General features: G+C 44.1%; 2 protein-coding genes across 4 annotated transcripts in view; one reads left to right on the top strand and one right to left on the bottom strand.

Moving 5' to 3' along the window:
- LOC137538913 (BET1-like protein) overlaps positions 1–16,072 on the top strand; it is a 228,127-nt gene extending 212,055 nt beyond the window's left edge. For all 3 annotated transcript variants that reach the window (XM_068261345.1, XM_068261346.1, XM_068261344.1), the window contains 3 exons: positions 8,088–8,179; positions 10,661–10,717; positions 15,756–16,072. In XM_068261345.1, the coding sequence (XP_068117446.1) occupies positions 8,114–8,179; positions 10,661–10,717; positions 15,756–15,923 (291 nt within the window). In that variant the 5' untranslated portion in view covers positions 8,088–8,113 and the 3' untranslated portion in view covers positions 15,924–16,072. The remainder of the gene's footprint in view (positions 1–8,087; positions 8,180–10,660; positions 10,718–15,755) is intronic.
- The window catches only part of CCDC73 (coiled-coil domain containing 73), a 537,472-nt gene that overhangs the window by 379,083 nt on the left and 140,369 nt on the right, over positions 1–18,020 (bottom strand). The gene's annotated exons all lie outside the window — the stretch shown is intronic.

The raw sequence follows: 18,020 nt of genomic DNA, 5'->3' as shown, positions 1-18,020 counted from the left end.
CTGTCATTTTTTAGCTTTTAAAAGGGAACCAGAGGTAAGAGGGACATGGAGGCTGCTGTGATGATCATTTCTATTTAAATAATGCACATTGCCTTGGCTGTCTTGCTGATCCTCTGCCTCTAATACTTTAAGCCACAAACCCTGAACAAGCCTGCAGAACAGATGCCTATAACAAATCTGACAAGATTAGCCGCATGCTTGTTTCATTTGTGTGTGATTTAGACCCTGCTGACCAGAAAGAGCAGCAGGACTGCCTGGCAACTGGTATTGTTTAGAAGGAAATAAATATGGCAGCTTCTCACACCTTGGGTTCCTTTTTTTAGGCCCTGCACTGACCTTTTCACCAGCAATCTGAGGTTTGTAAAAACATCCCTTGAGTAAAGGTGCGTACACACGTCAGATAAAAGTCTTTGGAAAATGAAAGATCACAGACCAATTTTACCCCCTTTCATGTAGTATGCGAGCCATACTCTAGTCTACACAGTCTATTCTATGGAGCTGAACTCCCCATCAGATAAAAATCTTTGCAAGATGCTGCACACAAAGACCGCTGTACACATGCAACAGATCAGTATCTGCAAAAGATCTGTTCCTGCAAAAGATCCATTCCTGCAAAATGCATTGATAGTCTATGATATCTGCAGATCCCATACACACCTTGTTTAATGGACATTCATCTGCAGATCAGACAATTATCTGCCGATCTGAAGATCCAACCTGGTGGATCTGATCTACAGATAATTGTCCGTTAAACAAGGTGTGTATGAGATCTGCAGATATCATAGACTATGAATAAGTTTTGCTGGAATGGATCTTTTGCAGCAACATATCTTTTGAATGTGTACAGCATCTTTGTGTGCAGCATCCTGCAAAGATTTTTATCTGATGGGGAGTTCAGCTCCATAGAATAGACTGTGTAGAGTATGGCTTTCATACTACATGGAAGGGGGTAAAATTGGTCTGTGATCTTTCATTTTCCAAAGACTTTTATCTGACGTGTGTACCCACCTTTAGTCAGCTGGATAAGATATGTGTTTGCTTTGTTCCAGCCTGCAGCAGAGAGTCTCCTGCAATTTCATTTCCCTCATCTGAGCGTAGATGACCGTGCATGACTATGACAAGCTGCTGCTTGGCTAGAAAGATTGTGCACGATCATTTAGACTGTCATAGATGAATGTCTGTATGGAGCCTTATACACTGAATCCGTTTTTGTCATCTATAACGCAACAAACAACTGGTTAGGAGGAATTTTCTATGTTTCCCTATGGGTCAGTCTGCATCTGTGTTATAATGCATTTACATTTTATCTGCCAGCAACTGATTCAGGGTAACCCAGCCTTAAAGAGACTCCGTAACAAAAATTGCATCCTGTTTTTAATCATCCTACATGTTCCAAAAGCTATTCTAATGTGTTCTGGCGAACTGCAGCACTTTCTACTATGACAGTCTCTGTAATAAATCAATGTATCTTTCCCCTGTCAGACTTGTCGGCCTGTGTCTGGAAGGCTGCCAAGTTCTTCAGTGTTGTGGTTTTGCTATGAACTCACCCTTCCTGGCCCCTCTATGCATACTGCCTGTATGTTATTTAGATAAGAGAGAAGAGAGAAGCTGCTCTAATCAGCTGGATAAATCGTCCTCTGAGCTGGCTGGGCTTTCACATACTGAGGAATTACAAACAAGGGCAAAGCTGTTTGCAGGAAGAAAAGAGCAGCCTGAAACTTCAGTGCATGGGGGAAAGAAACACACAAATGATCTCTTGAGATTCAAAAGGAATGCTGTATACAGCCTGCTTATGTATGGATGTATTTTCTATGTGTGGACATACTGTACATCAACTTACTTCCTGTTTTGGTGGCCATTTTGTTTGTTTACAAACAAACTTTTTAAAACTGTTTTTAACCACTTTTAATGCGGCGAGGAGCGGCGAAATTGTGACAGAGGGTAATAGATGTCCCCTAACGCACTGGTATGTTTACTTTTGAGCGATTTTAACAATACAGATTCTCTTTAAGGCTCATACACACATCCAACTTTATGCACAATCAACCGCATAACATGCCCAACCACACAACAAGTTGTCTACCTGACAAGTACGTACACACACGCCAACCAACTGAACAACCAACTCACTTAAATACTATGCGTGCAAGCTAAATGACAAACATGCCCGCATTCAATAACAACAAAGTTGTTTAAAGACTTGTACATGCATTCCAACCTGCCTGACAGATTGATCCACCGGTTGGATCTGGCAAACAAACTGTTATCAGTTGGTCATCTGGTTGTTTTGTCGGCTGTACACACACCCAACTTATCTTCCAACCGACAAGTTTGGAAGATAGTTGGACAGATAGTTAGTATGTGTGTATGAGCCTTAAGCCTCATACACACGCTCAACAAAGTCTTTTAAATGTACAATTATCAAACAACTGTTGTTGTTGAAACAACCAAAAAAAATTGTTTGCTATTGTTCACACAACTGACAAGATGCAGCTCAAATCAATTTAACAGTTGGCTTGATTTGAGCTGCATCTTATCAGGTGTGTGAACAATAGCAAACAAGTTTTTTTTTGGTTGCTTCAACAACAGTAGTTTGATAATTGTGCATTTAAAATACTTTTGAGCGTGTGTATGAGGCTTAAAGCCCTATACACATGCTCAACAGCTGTATTTTATGCAGCACAATTATCAAACAACTTTTTGCTGTGAAAAGTTGAAACAAAAAAAAAAAAAAGTTGCTTGCTATTGTTCACACAACTGCTAAGACGTCAATCCAACAATTGGGATTGATGTCTTATCAGTTGTGTGAACAATAACAAGCAACCTTTTTTTTTTGTTGTTGTTTTAACTTTTTATAACAAAAAGTTGTTTGATAATTTTTTGATAATTTGTGCTGCATAAAAGACCACTGTTGAGTGTGTGTATGGGGCTTTAGAGATTCGTTAGCAGATAATGCAGAACCCAGGAGTTTGCTTTGAGGGACACAAAGAACCTGCTCCTCCTCCTGGACCTCTCCTCGCCATTTGGCACTGTCGACCACTCCCTCCTCCACTCCATGCAGTTAATGGGCATTCAGGACCTAGCCTTAGGGTGCATACACACATCAGACTATAGTCTTTGGAAAATGAAAGATCACAGACCAATCTTACCACCCTTCATGTAGTATGAGAGCCATACCTACACAGTCTTTTCTATGGAGCTGAACTCCACATCAGAAAAAAACCTTTGCAAGATGCTGCACACAAACATGCTGTACAAACACAAAAGATCAGTATCTGCAAAAGATCTATTCCTGCCGGAGATCCGTTCCTGCAAATTGCATTCATAGTCTATGACAGTGCTGTCCAACTTCATGGGCATGGAGGGCCATTTTTTTTTCAGACCCCATGGTGGAGGGCCGAAAACATTATGGAAAATCCAAGTTGAAAATAAACTGTGAAGATAAACAATTTCATCCATCCTACTCCTGAAAAATGTGGGGTTTTTTTTAGAACCTCCCAGTTTTATTTTCCGTTTTAAAAAGCTAAAAAAGTAGGTTTAATGCTATTGTCTCATGATGACGATTCAGCTTTTCCATAGTCTCACAGTTCGCAATCATGTGACCCCCAACAAGACAAATTCAGCAATCATGAGGCCCCCAACAAATCATGAGGCCCCCAACAAGACAAATTCAGCAATCATGATGCCCCCAACAAGACAAATTTAGCAATCATGAGGCCCCCAACAAGACAAATTCAGCAATCTAGAGGCCCCCAACAAGACAAATTCAGCAATCATGATGCCCCCAACAAGACAAATTTAGCAATCATGAGGCCCCCAACAAGACAAATTCAGCAATCATGAGGCCCCCAACACGACAAATTCAGCAGTCATGAGGCACATAAATAGACAGCATTTCACATAAATAAGCAGAATGCCCCTTTAATAGGGTAGACACCTCTCACCTGGCTTCTAAATTCTCCTCTACTGGCTGCTGTGCCTGGCAATTGTGTTTTGGGCCGGATTGGGGATGATGTGTGGGCTGAAATGCCAGGTGACAGGTGTCCCCCCAGTTGAGGTAGTGACAGGAGCACCCCCCCAGCTAGATAGTGACAGGAGCACCCCCCCAGCTAGATAGTGACAGGTGCCCCCCACTTAGATAGTGACAGGTGCCCCCCACTTAGATAGTGACAGGTGCCCCCCACTTAGATAGTGACAGGTGCCCCCCCCCCCCCAGCTAGATAGTGACAGGTGCCCCCCACTTAGATAGTGACAGGTGCCCCCCACTTAGATAGTGACAGGTGCCCCCCCCCCCCCCCCCAGCTAGATAGTGACAGGTGCCCCCACTTAGATAGTGACAGGTGCCCCCCACTTAGAGAGTGACAGGTGCCCCCCCCCAGCTAGATAGTGACAGGTGCCCCCCCCCACTTAGATAGTGACAGGTGCCCCCCCCACTTAGATAGTGACAGGTGCCCCCCCCACTTAGATAGTGACAGGTGCCCCCCCCACTTAGATAGTGACAGGTGCCCCCCACTTAGATAGTGACAGGTGCCCCCCACTTAGATAGTGACAGGTGCCCCCCCCCAGCTAGATAGTGACAGGTGCCCCCCCAGCTAGATAGTGACAGGAGCCCCCCCAGCTAGTGACAGGTGCCCCCACCAGTAATGAGCCCGTTACCTCGGTGTCCCCGCTGGCCTCTCCGGTGTCCCCGCTGACGATGCCGCTGCTGCCTCACAGATCAGACCTCACAGATCGCGGTGACTGAAGCAAGCAGAGCGCGCGCATGACACCCGCGCGGCAGAACGTCACATGCGGAAGTGACTAATGATTCACTTCCGCATGTGACGTACTCTGTGCGGGTACCATGCGCCCTCTGTTTACCTCAGTCGCCGCGATCTGTGAGGTCTGATCTGTGAGGCAGCGGGGGGACATAGGAGAGGCCAGCGGGGACACAGGAGGCCACAATACGAGGGAGCAGGCATGGCGCCAATAGCGCAAGCCATGCCTGCATCCCAGGGACACGAGCGGGCCGCAGCAGGTGGCCTGGCGGCCCGGATGCGGCCCGCGGGCCGCCAGTTGGACAGCACTGGTCTATGAGATCTGCAGATCCTCATACACACCTTGTTTAACTGACATTCATCTGCAGATCAGATCCACCAGGATGGATTTTCAGATCTGCAGATGATTGTCTGATCTGCAGATGAATGTCAGTTAAACAAGGTGTGTATGATGATCTGTAGATCTCATAGACTATGAATGCAATTTGCAGGAACAGATCTTTTGCAGATACTGATCTTTTGAATGTCTACAGCATCTTTGTGTGCAGCATCTTGCAAAGATTTCTGTCTGATTGGGAGTTCAGCTCAATAGAACAGACTGTGAAGGTATGGCTCTCATACTACATGAAGGATGGTAAGATTGGTCTGTGATCTTTCATTTTCAAAAGACTATGGTCTGATGTGTGTATGTGGCCTTAGCCTGGCTCTCCTCCTACCGCTCCTTTTTCAATGGCTCCTCATCCACTCCTACACCCCTCTCAGTTGGTGTTCCTCAAGGTTCTGTCCTAAGACCACTACTGTTCTCACTCTATACTGCCTCAATTTGTAAAATCCTCTCCTCCATGGGTTTCAATTACCACCAGTATGCCGATGACACCCAGATATACCTCCACACCCCAGATCTCCCCTCCTTTACCATAGACAAAGTCTCCGCCTGCCTCACATCCATTTCCTCCTGGATGGCCGCCAGGTACCTGAAGCTTAATTTGGACAAGACTTAGCTTCTTATATTTGCACCGCGCACTGCTGCACCGCTCCCAGATCTGCACATCACTATCGAAAATGCTACTATCCGCCCTACCTCCCAAGCCTGCTGTCTAGGCGTTACCCTGGACTCTGAACTTTCCTTTACACCCCACATCCAAGGTATTGCCAGATCCTGCAACTTCCACCTCCGCAACATCTCCAAGATCCGCTCCTACCTGTCCCCTGACACCACTAAACTCCTTATCCACGCCCTTGTCATCTCCTGCCTAGACTACTGCAATTCTCTTTTGTCTGGCCTCCCCTCTAACCGTACTGCCCCACTTCAATTGGTAATGCATGCGGCAGCCAGACTGATCATTCTTCTCATCGCAGCGCCTCTACAACTCCGCTCTGTAAAGCCCTACACTGGATCCCCATCAGCACACCAGCACCATAATATGTTTTGTTAGACACCCTCTCAAAATATGCACCTATTGTCTCCACCCCCACCCTTTAGATTGTAAGCCTCTGGCAGGGCCCTCCTCCCTCGTGTTTCCAGCTTGATTATGCAATCTTACTGACAAACGCCCATCTTGTGGACTAGAACAGTCTCTATTTTGACCTATGACACTGTATTATTATTAAAAAATTTGCATGATCTTGTTTTGTTGTGAGTTTCCTGTATGTCCTACCTTGTATGTTAACCCATTTATCTATTGTGCAGCGCTGCTTAATATGTTGGCGCTTTATAAATACAAATAATAATAAACCAAAACCCATAGAATGTGTCTCACAAATGCCACACTGTAGGTTACATCCCAGCACCCTCTTTTCTCACCGTGTAGCATTATCTTTACAGAAATTATTTAGCACAGGGGTGTTCAAACTTTTTAGGCCAAGATCCATATCGCTGTTATTGAGAGTGCTACAGGGCCGAACTAGCGAAATTAAACCCCATTTTTGCTGATTGCAGTTAGGTACACTATGCCTGTGACAATTTTGTCAAATAAAACATTTCCATGGGAAATAACCCAGATACCATGTGTCATTAGCACGCCCCTTTCAGTATGCAGGCTTAGTGCTACTGACACAGTGGCGGCTGCTAATCAGTGGCTGTTACTGCTTCAGGTGAGCAAAGTGGGAGGCAGAGCGGCAACATATGGTGGCCCCTGCATGTGGCACTACAGCTATGGCCTACGGGCCTCAATGAATTAATAGCTGTAGAGAGCTTGGTGGGCTGCATTTGACCCCCGGGCCGGACTTTGGACACGCCTGATAATCCTGTCAACAGCACTGTGAGGAATGGTGGCATGCGGGGCTTTGTGTCAGCTTAAAGAGACTCTGAAGTCTCTTAAAAATCCTTTTTTTTTTTTTTTTTTTTTTAATCACAAAATATTGTTTAACATGTTAGCCCCAACTAAACCGCCGCATTCCTGCCTCTGTACACTATCTAAATCCCCCTAACTCCCCAGCAGGGGGCAATCCGGGCAGTGCTTCTGTGAGAGGCAGAGCTATGAGCCACAGCTCTGCCTCTCAGCGCGTCTGTCAGCCCAGATCGCCGCCTCTCCCCCGCCCCTCTGTCTTCCTTCACTGAGAGGGGCGGGGGAGAGGCGGAGATATGCCGCTGATAAGACGGACATGGAGGCAGAGCTGCGGCTCATAGCTCAACATCCACAACCAAGAAAGTCGAGGATTTTGCAGGGGAGAGGGAAGGGGGGAGTTAGGGGGGATTTAGATAGTGTACAGTGGTGGGGATGCAGCAGTTTCGTTAGAGCTAATATATTAAACAATATTTTGTGATTGAAAAAAGGATTTTTAAGAGACTTCAGTGTCTCTTATTAAAGAACAACTGAAGCAAGAGGTATGTAGAGGCTGCCATATTTATTTCCTTTTAAGCAATACCAGTTGCCTGGCTATCCTGCTGGTCCTGTCTCTCTAATACTTTCAGCCATAGACCCTGAACAAGCATGCTGCAGATCAGGTGTTTCTGACATTGTCAGATCTGACAAGATTAGCTGCATGCTTGTTTCTGGTGTGATTCAGACACTGCAGCAGCCAAATGGGTCAGCAGGACAGCCAGGCAACTAGTATTGTTTAAAAGGAAATGCATGTGGCAGCCTTGATTCTTCTCACTTCAGTTCTCCTTTTAATGATGTGGGATGCCTCAGCATCTTGCTGTATCTTATAGGATGAGGTGTGATCTGGGTGCCAATATTGGTCTGGCAGGAGGAAAGCACATCTGTCACATTACTACTATTTAGCTGGAAAGAATATTTCTCATACAATACTGTACTTCTGTCACTGCCACTCTGTCTGCTGTTTGTTAAATTTTACATTTCTTACCCAGTCACTTTGTCTGTTCAGGTCCAAGTACTGGGGCGGTGGATGAGATGCTCGATGCGGAAAACAAACGTCTTGCAGATAACCTCTCTTCTAAAGTCACACGACTGAAATCTGTAAGTGTTTTGAAACTTATACCAAATGTAGGCAGGACATATAGTCCACTGCATCATCGTGATGACACGCTGACTGACATATAAAGAAAAGCGGAGTTTGTAACCACACCTGTCAGCAAAATTCTGTATGGACCCTTACACACTGAATGTTGCGATGCGATTGCTATTTTACAAGCTTGCCTTTTGCCGCAATTATGGTAGCCATTGTATGGTTCAGTGGGGTTTTCAAGGCTAGATTGTGGCACGATTACAATTGCTGCTGAGGAAAAAAGCTGACATTTTTTCTAAAATGTGAGATTGCAAAAAATCACAAAGCACCGCGTTTTCTATGCAATTTTCAATCTCTCCCATTTATTTAACCCAGTCACAAACGTAGGAAGAATACAGCAGGTACTCTATTTGCGGTTGAGCACTGCTCTGGTTCAGGGCAGCAGGATTACTATGTTAATGTTGGTGCACTTCACGATCTGCAAAATGCATGCACTTCCATTATTGAAGTGCATGCAGTGTGGAAGGGCCCTATGTCACACCTAGCAGGCAGCCAACTCATGTCGGGGACAGAAGTCTCCACACTGCTTGCCAGCACCTGGCAGATCCGCAGGCGCTGCTAATTGGCCAACGGGTTGATGTGGCGGGTGGGCGGAGCCTAATGCCGGCGGATGCGCGCGCATCACCGCGCGATCCCCAGCTGTTCAGTCCCCCAGGTGCCGCCGATCGGCGTTACGCGGTCCTGGGGGTGCCACTTTGCCGCCACCTATTGGGCATGGGCGGTCGGCAAGTGGTTAAACACTGTGACACGGGTGAATGTGCATTGTTTACGGAGTCTGCGATGTGGAATTTGTTTTATACCCTGTAGGAATGGTAGAGAACGCAGTTCAGCAGCTTGTTATATATACAAACTGAGGTGGAAAATACTGAAACGAAATAGTATGGTGGTGGATTTCTTTTTATCATCACAATCTATCACAAAAATTGATTTGATATTTGAAAAAAAAAATCTATGTGTCCATGTTTAGTTGCAGAGCTTGTTGCCGCCTGTGTAGATGGTTGCTGATTAGCCGTTGCTATAGGCTGCACCCTTGTCTGTCGTTGCTATAGGCTGCCCCCCCCTCCCGACTGGCGTTGCTATAGGCTGCCCCCCGACTGGCATTGCTATAGGCTGCCCCCCGGCTATCATTGCTACAGGCTTCCCCCCCCCCCCCGGCTATCATTGCTATAGGCTGCCACCCGGCTATCATTGCTATAGGCTGCCACCCGGCTATCATTGCTATAGGCTGCCCCCCCCAGCTATCATTGCTATGGGCTGCCCCCCCAGCTATCATTGCTATGGGCTGCCCCCCCCCAGCTATCATTGCTATGGGCTGCACCACCGGCTGGCGTTGCTATGGGCTACACCACCGGCTGGCGTTGCTATGGGCTGCACCACCGGCTGGCGTTGCTATGGGGTGCACAAGCCTCATTTCACACACAAGGTAAAGTCTAAGCATTGAGCTAAGCTGTTAAATGGTATTTTAGATCTATTCCTTGAGATGGGCTTTAACCACTTGCTGTTCTGAAGACAGTTTATTTGCATCCTCTGTAACTTCATCTGCCCATTGTCTCCTTAGATGTTCATCCCTCCTATGCCCTGGGACCCTCTGAACATATTCGACAAGTGTTTGTTGTATATGTTTGCACTGCTGCGCTCCTGTCCATGTGTGAGCACAACCACACTGTGCAGTAGCATGGAGCGGCTCATGCACGGCTTTTTCCTCCCTGCACGAGTGGCTCTGTGCTACTGTACAAGCCATCACTGCACCTGCACAGTGGGGTCAAACTCTTATATGGATGGGACTGTGGCCACGAAAGCAGTCCGGTCAAGCAGTGGTGGAGGATGGAGCCTTCATGTTAGCCATGCTAGCAGCTGTCCGCTTCCTAGCCAGTACCACCCCAACACTCCTATAAGCAATGCCTCTGGCCGCAGTCCTTGCTGTTTCTAGATGGGCTTTAATAAAAGTATATGAGAGCAATTTACTGGTTTTACCAAATCTATGCCTTTTATTTCACCATGACTGTATTCCCAGCTGCATTCTTGGCAAGATTCATTAATGCGTGGGATATTCATTTCTATTGCTTTTTAATACTGCCAATGATCACGCTATATGCTGTATTTTATATTGGTGTTGTGATGGATGAGTAGTGATGGTTAAGTAGATGCAAATAACTGAGTTGATGCTAATTTTTATGCAAATTTATGCAGCTTGAAAAATGAACCAAATCCAATCCCGCTGAGGTAAAATTCAGTTGGTTCATTTCCAAGCTGCATAAAAAAATTGCATACATTTGCATCAACTCGAAGTTATTTGCATGTACTTAACCATCACTAGATACGAGTATAGTGAAATGAACCCAGCACATAGTATTGTGCCTCTTATCAGCATTGTAAATATCACAAGGAGAACAGAATCCCATTTCTGTCTAACCCTTTCCTTCTCCTTGCAGATTGCGCTGGACATGGACAGGGAAGCTGATGACCACAACAAGTATTTAGATGGAATGGTGAGAGATTTAATGCATTGTCTTTCCAGAAAACTTCAGCCCAATAAACTAAAGCTTGTAATCTACAACTGGCAGCATTCTTACTGTAAACTCTTGTTTGCAATAGACATTTTTCACTGCTGCATGAGTATGTGTCTTTCTGTTGAGGTTTCTGGAGCAGTACTGGAGGATATCAGCTGATTGGGTGGCAGGGAGTGTATAGGGATATACTGCAGTACAAAGGGAGATGGGTTCATATTTGCTACAAGAGTTGTAATTCCTCTTCTGTACCAATTGTCTAAAAAAGATTGTTGTATATAAACACACAGCAGCTGTGGAATGACCTTTTTAAAATCTGTGGATATTTTTCTGACTGAATGTTTCTCCTGCCATCAGGTGGGCTGTGTAAGGGAGAATACACTGTGATCCACCTTTTCTCCTAATCCATGCTTAGTGTGCTTGTGTACAATGCACAGGCAGCGTCTCTGTGCAAGCTCAGTTACTCCATTTAATTCTATAGGGCTGAGTTGGCATAGACATGCTCTCAGTTGAAGCATAGATTAACTTTTTACCACCTACATATAGTATTAGAATTTACCTACACAATCTGCACATAATACTCACAGGGCTCGTTTCCACTATTGCGGTGCAGAATCGCCTGGATTCCACCGCTGATGAAATCGCATGTGGATGCGATTCCCCGTGCGGTTTTTGCCGCGAATTCGCATAGGTGAGGGTATATGCGATTTTAACCATGTCACTGCCTATGTGAATTTACATTGGTACCTATGCGAATTCGCGGCAAAAAACGCATGAGATTTCCCTATTAAATACATTGCATGCGATTCGCATGCATTCCTCTCGCAGGCGAATTCGTTGGCTCTTTTGTGCGTTTTTTTAACGCTCATAAAAACGCACCACGCAAACGCTACAGTGGAAATAGGTCCATTCACTTGCATTACGTGTGCGAATCCGCATGCCTTGGACGCATGCGGATTCGCGATAGTGGAAACGAGTCCACAATCTGTTGACAATCACACAACATGGAGGTGGTGAAATTGGCCAATCAAAATTGAAGGTGTGTTCCAGGCTTTAGTGGCACACTCCCCCTCTTGCACTGAGTTCCATTGGGTCTCTAGTACAGCAGTGCCTACATATAACTGCGTTAGGGCCTGAGGCCACTAATACTGTTGTGTCTGCCTTTCAGCTACACATCAATTTTACAGATGCTGAAAAGCAGACATAACTGCGTTAGTGGGCTCAGGCCCAAAGGGTAACACAGACCTAAAGGACAAGACAACTGTACTGAGAGGTATATGGAGGCTGCTGTATTTATTTTCTTTTGAACAATGCCAGTTGCCCAGCAGCCTTGCTGATCTGTTTGCCTGTAGTAGTGTCTGAATCACACCAGAAACACACATGCAGCTAATCTGGTCAGTTCTGACAATGTCAGAAACACCAGATCTGCTGCATGCTTGTTCAGGGTCTATAAATAAAAGTAGAATCTGCAGGATAGCCAGTCTCCCATATACCTCTCACTACAGTTTCCTTTAACCCCCCTTGTGACCGCGTAACGCCAATGGGCGGTGGAAGGGTGGTGCTGCTGCCAGGACTGCCTAACGTTGAATGGCGTGAAGTCCTTGAGGCAGGGATCAGCAGGGAATGCATGCATGCGTGCGTGGCTGTGATGTAGAGCAGCACACAGTAAACAGCATGCCAGCCGTGATCAGAGCTGGCAAGCTGTTAAAACAGTTTGTTTTTGTTTTTTTTTCATTTGTACAGCGCATCATTACATAGCTGTCCCCTGGAGGGCTGACAATCTAATCCCTCTTATTGGCTAACGCCTATGTAAGATGATTGCAGTGAGGATCTTTGGGGGGGGAGGGGGGAAGCGCTAAGTTGTGTGGCGAAGCAATAAATTGTTAAAGCTGCAGGTGCTGAATTGAGAAAAATGGCCTGGTCACTAGGGGATTATAAACCTCTGGTCCTAGAGAGGACCAGTTGCCTGGCAGCCCTGCTTATCCTCTGCCTCTAATACTATTAACCATAGCCCCTGAACAAGCATGCAGCAGATCAGGTGTTTCAGACTTTAAAGTCAGATCTGACAAGACTAGCTGCATGCTTGTTTCTGGTGTTATTCAGATACTACGGCAGAGAAATAGATCAGCAGGGCTGCCAGGCAACTTGTATTGATTAAAAGGAAATAAATATGGCAGCCTCTGTATACCTCTTACTTCAGTTCCCCTTTAAATTCAGTCTGGCCAGCCATAAAGATGCAGGTGAGTGAGGTAGAAAGAACTCTCAAAATACAGGTATGGGCTAATTGTACGCTATTGCCTTAGCACATCTGTTGTCAGCAGGCTAGTGTGGGCCTGCTACAGCCCCTCAGACTGGGAGATCCTCAAGATTTTATTTATTTGCAATGAAACAGGAGGTACCAGCCTCGGATACAACATGGGGGGGTGCATTTCTAAATAAGTAATGAAATATAGATGCTTCCATTGATGACCTCTAATGAAAATGCTAAGTGCATAGATGTAATGCTGGTCAAATGCTGATTCCCTCATCTGAAACAAGCATGAATATCAAGAGAATCGGGTTATAGGCAAAGTCAGTCAGCTGGGTTGGATGGAAATATATCCTGTCGCCATCCCAACCCAGTAAATTAGTAAATATGAGAAGGTTGTGAGTAATGTTAGCATCCATCTTTCTCACTTTGTGTATTGCATGAAACTGTAGCATTGTTTTAGCTTATGTTTGGAGCAGACAAAAGGTATAGGTTTGCCAGCAAAAAAAGTTAGCAGACAAAACCGATAGGTTTTGGACTAGTGAATCGTCTCATGGGGGATTCTTAGGGTTTTCTTTGTTTTTAAAAGCATTTCCAGAACTGCAGTTGTGAAGTCTTAATAATTTTTTTTTTTTTTTTTTTGCGCTATAGTGGCCCTTTTAACAGTTCTAATTGTCAGTGCAACAACACTTGAAGTGAGCTTATCGTGGTGCAGTGATTGTAGCTGACATTGCTTTGTTATATTTATAAGTCATGCTCATCCAGCTTGAAAGTGTATCAGATGAAGCTGAGGTGGTATTCAAGCAGTCCATTTTCCAGCTGCGTACACAATCCTGCATCTGCTTAGAATTCTTTCCATCGACCATCCCGACTGCTGAGCCATGACCAGGAACATGGAAGCAGCCAGTGAAGAATGACTGTCCTACATGCTGCTTCTGTGTCACAGTTCACAGATATCTGAAGCTATGGATGGAGTAATTACATTTAGCAGACAGGCTTATTTAAAGAAGAATGCTAGATCTCTTGGGCTACGTTTGCAGTGGTGCATCACGGCACAACTGCCACTTTCTAATCCGGATTTCCTATGGGACGTTTACAGTGCAGCAGGCGCGTTGTGGTATAGCGGCATGCAACATTGTAACACCCCGCATGCAGTGCACAACTGCAAAATGTGTGTAATAACAGTGATTGCAGAGTATAATTTTCATTTACTGTATATGACAAAGTGCGCTGCGGCTTTCCCTCTGTCACACTGTGAACCTAACCCTTAGGTCTATCAGTTCTCATTATTAAAGGATCATTGTAGCAAAAAAAAATTGTTAAAATTAAAATACATGCATACTTTGTGTGTAGGGTAGGTTTGAAAAAAAAAAAATCAAAATTGGGGAAAAATTTTTACGTGTGCGATACATTGATCAGATTTTAAATCGTTACAATCGATCAAAAACATTTAATTCTTGAATCAAAAAGAAATGTAATGAATTGTATGGTGTGTGGCCACCTTTACCGTAAGCAATTAAAACCTGACCTCTCTATTCATCTGGTTTTGGACTAGTTAATCTCCTCCTAGTGGATTCTCAAGGTTTTCTTTATTTTCAAAAGCACTTGCTGAACAGCAGTTGCTCAGTCCTACAGACCAAATAGTAGTGTGCAAATTAGGGATGTTGGCCAGAAACTTTGAATAGAATTTTTTTTTTTAGGGAGTGTATCTTGCAATTTATAGACTAAATACTGAGAATCTCCCATGAGCAGATATACTAGTCCAAAACCTGTTAGATTTTTTTTTTACTGTACCTACTGTAAGTGACTTACAGTAGGTACAGTAAAAAAAATAATCTAAGTCACTTACAGTAGGTACAGTAAAAAAAAAATCTAACAGGTTTTGGACTAGTATATCTGCTCATGGGAGATTCTCAGTATTTAGTCTATAAATTGCAAAATATACTCCCTAAAAAAAAAATCTATACAAAGTTTCTGGCCAACATTCCTAATTTGCACACTACTATTTGACATAAGTGACATAGGAAGAAAGTAGTTTATAGTGCATTTTACTCTGGAAAAAATGAATACATTTTATATGTACAGGTTTACAGGTATTTTAATTGAGTCCTTGTGGGGGAAGGACAGAGCCTTCACAGGCGGATGGAGCTCAGCACTGGAGACACAAATGAACGCCAGTGCTGGACTTCGGGTGCTATTTTCCCCTTGCCTTTCAGCCAAGACTCTCACAGCCAAGCTGGATAAGTTCACCTGGTGCTAGCGGACCCCAGGTTGAGAATCACCGGTCTAGAGCGTGTTTTGAAAGGACTAAACCTTTCAGAATTTTGTTTTTCTTATAGCTTGAAATAGCTTTACATTAATATTTTTGAGTTGCAAGGATCAGCGGGGGTCTGCTGCAGTATGCGCCGGTAAATCAGAGGTCTGAAACTACAGAACACTTTGAATAAAACTGGCCTAGCCCTCTTGCTGATAGAGGGGGTGGAGTTTCAACCCGCTAATGATTTATAGGAAGCTGGTAAGTTACTGCTGCTGACACCCACCGATCCTTGTGGCTCTGAGCTTTACATGAAATTTTACAATGTGAATTTAAAAAATAATTCTTTAAATACTATCAGCTGTGCACATTTTATTGTATTACAAATTTCCAGTAAGTTTAGTCTAATGCCAGTTTGATGTTTGGAATAAATAGCTGAGCATTTTCTGTTGCCATACTTGTCCAGCAGAGGTCTCTTGAAGATCAGATTTGTAATCTGCCTTTACCTTGTCTTCCAGGATTCAGACTTCCTGAGTGTGACTGGCCTGTTAGGTGGCAGCGTCAAGCGCTTCACAGGAATGGCTCGTTCTGGCAAAGATAATCGCAAGCTTTTGTGCTACGTTTCAGCAGGACTTATAGGACTGTTCTTCCTGCTATACTTCCTGGTGTCCAGGGCCAGTACGTGATTTTATTACCTTTCCACACAAGACACTTACTCATTCCAACCTTCCTGTGACCCAGATGTGGGAGGAGCTTCCTGGTTACAGACTTACCACTCTCAGATATCCACGTCTATAATACTTCATCACATGCTAATAAAACCCAATTATAGCAACTGTGTGATAAAGAACCTGATTATCCCAGCTGTGTGATGAACCTGATCTCCCACTAGCTGAGTGATTAAGGATCTGATTTTCCAGCATTGCAAAAGGGGGGGAAAATTCAGTTTACAAGAGAGCATTGTGCTGAAATTCTGTTTTGTAGCCTCTATCTCAGTAATTTAACACTTTCTATTCATAGATTTTCACATTATATGCAGTTTGGATTATTTATAGCACCTTAACGTTTCAGTCTACACAGTCGGGGGGGGGGGGGGGGGGGGGGGGCTGATTAAGGCAAGGAGAACCATAGCCACTAGAATGTTTAGTAATGCTCTTAAAGGTAAAGTCCTTTACGTAAAGACTTCAAAGCACAGTATTGCCTTTTCTAAAGCGAAGGTGTTGTTGGGTTATCATGTGTGCAGAAAGCAGGACCCGAGTTTGCAGCTGGCTGTTTCAGCCTGAGCAATGCAAGCTATGGATATTGCATAACTATGCGCAGGGCTTGTGTGACTAGCAGTACAAGGCACACGCTTAAAGGATACCTGAGCTGAGAATAGATTTGAGATAAGTAGCTGTATTTGTAGTAGGAGCATCTGGCCGGGGCAAGGGAACATCTGACAGGTGTTAATGGGGCCTAAAACTAACATTTCAGTTGACGGACCCTTTTGAGCCAGAATATTTATTTACATCGGGCCTGGAGATCACAAGTGATTGTGCAAACATGGACTGGAAACATTGCTTGCTTGATGATTAACTCTTTCAGCAAAGTTCACTGCGATCTGAATGACCTCCAGTTGAAGAAATGGAGAGGGCCAAGGAGATGCTAATAGGTGTGAGTTGATGCAAATCTTATACAGCTTGACGTTTGACCTGTTCTATCCAGCAATTATTGATCCATTTTAAAATTATATAAAATGTGCATCAACTCTATTATTAGCATCTCATCCCCAGTTACAAACGTGTGCATTAGACAGGAAGTCTTTAGTACATACAGACTAGATTGCAAGTTCCCACTAAAGGCTCATACACACATCAGACTATAGTCTTTGGAAAAAGATAGATCACAGACCAATCTTACCACCCTTCATGTAGTATGAGAGCCATACTCTACACAGTCTTTTCTATGGAGCTGAACTCCACATCAGAAAAAACTCTTTGCAAGATGCTGCACACACAGATGCTGTACAGACACAAAAGATCAGTATCTGCAAAAGATCTGTTCCTGCCAAAAATCCATTCCTGCAAATTGCAATGATAGTCTATGAGATCTGCAGATCATCATACACACGATTTAACTGACATTCATCTGTAGATCAAGCAATCATCCGCAGATCTGAAAATCCATCCTGGTGGATCTGAACTGCAGATGAATGTCGGTTAAATCATGTGTGTATGATGATCTGCAGATCTCATAGACTATCATTGCAATTTGCAGGAATGGATTTCCAGCAGGAACAGATCTTTTGAGTGTGTGCAGCATGTTTGTGTGCAGCATCTTGCAAAGATTTTTATCTGATGGGGAGTTTAGCTCCATAGAATAGACTGTGTAGAGTATAGCTCTTATACTATATGAAGGGTGGTAAGATTGGTCTGTGATCTTTCAGTTTCCAAGACTATAGTCTGATGTGTGTGTGAGCCTTTACTTAGGCCTACTGGCTTCTCTAATGAAATTAAGAGAGCATAGATATATTTGTAAATATCATTTGAACTGTAATTTTCCAATAAATATAACTGAACATGTGTTGGTATAATTTCTGTTTTAAAGTCCCTTGCTCTGTGTTTTTTTTATTTTTTTTAAAGGGAACCAGAGACAAAGTACCCTCATGTATTTACCATATAAATCAGTGGGAACATTAGAGAAAACTTCTACCTTGCTTTCTGTTAAATTCTGCACTGCACTGCTTGCTTCTAATCATCCCTGATAAAATCCCAGACTGCGCATTCAGTCTGGCTTTGCTCAGG

The sequence above is a fragment of the Hyperolius riggenbachi genome, chromosome 11 (genome assembly GCF_040937935.1).
Source record: "Hyperolius riggenbachi isolate aHypRig1 chromosome 11, aHypRig1.pri, whole genome shotgun sequence".
Lineage (NCBI taxonomy): Eukaryota > Metazoa > Chordata > Amphibia > Anura > Hyperoliidae > Hyperolius > Hyperolius riggenbachi.
The sequence above is the reverse complement of the archived record's forward strand: the minus strand, read 5'-3'. Positions and strand labels throughout refer to the sequence as shown.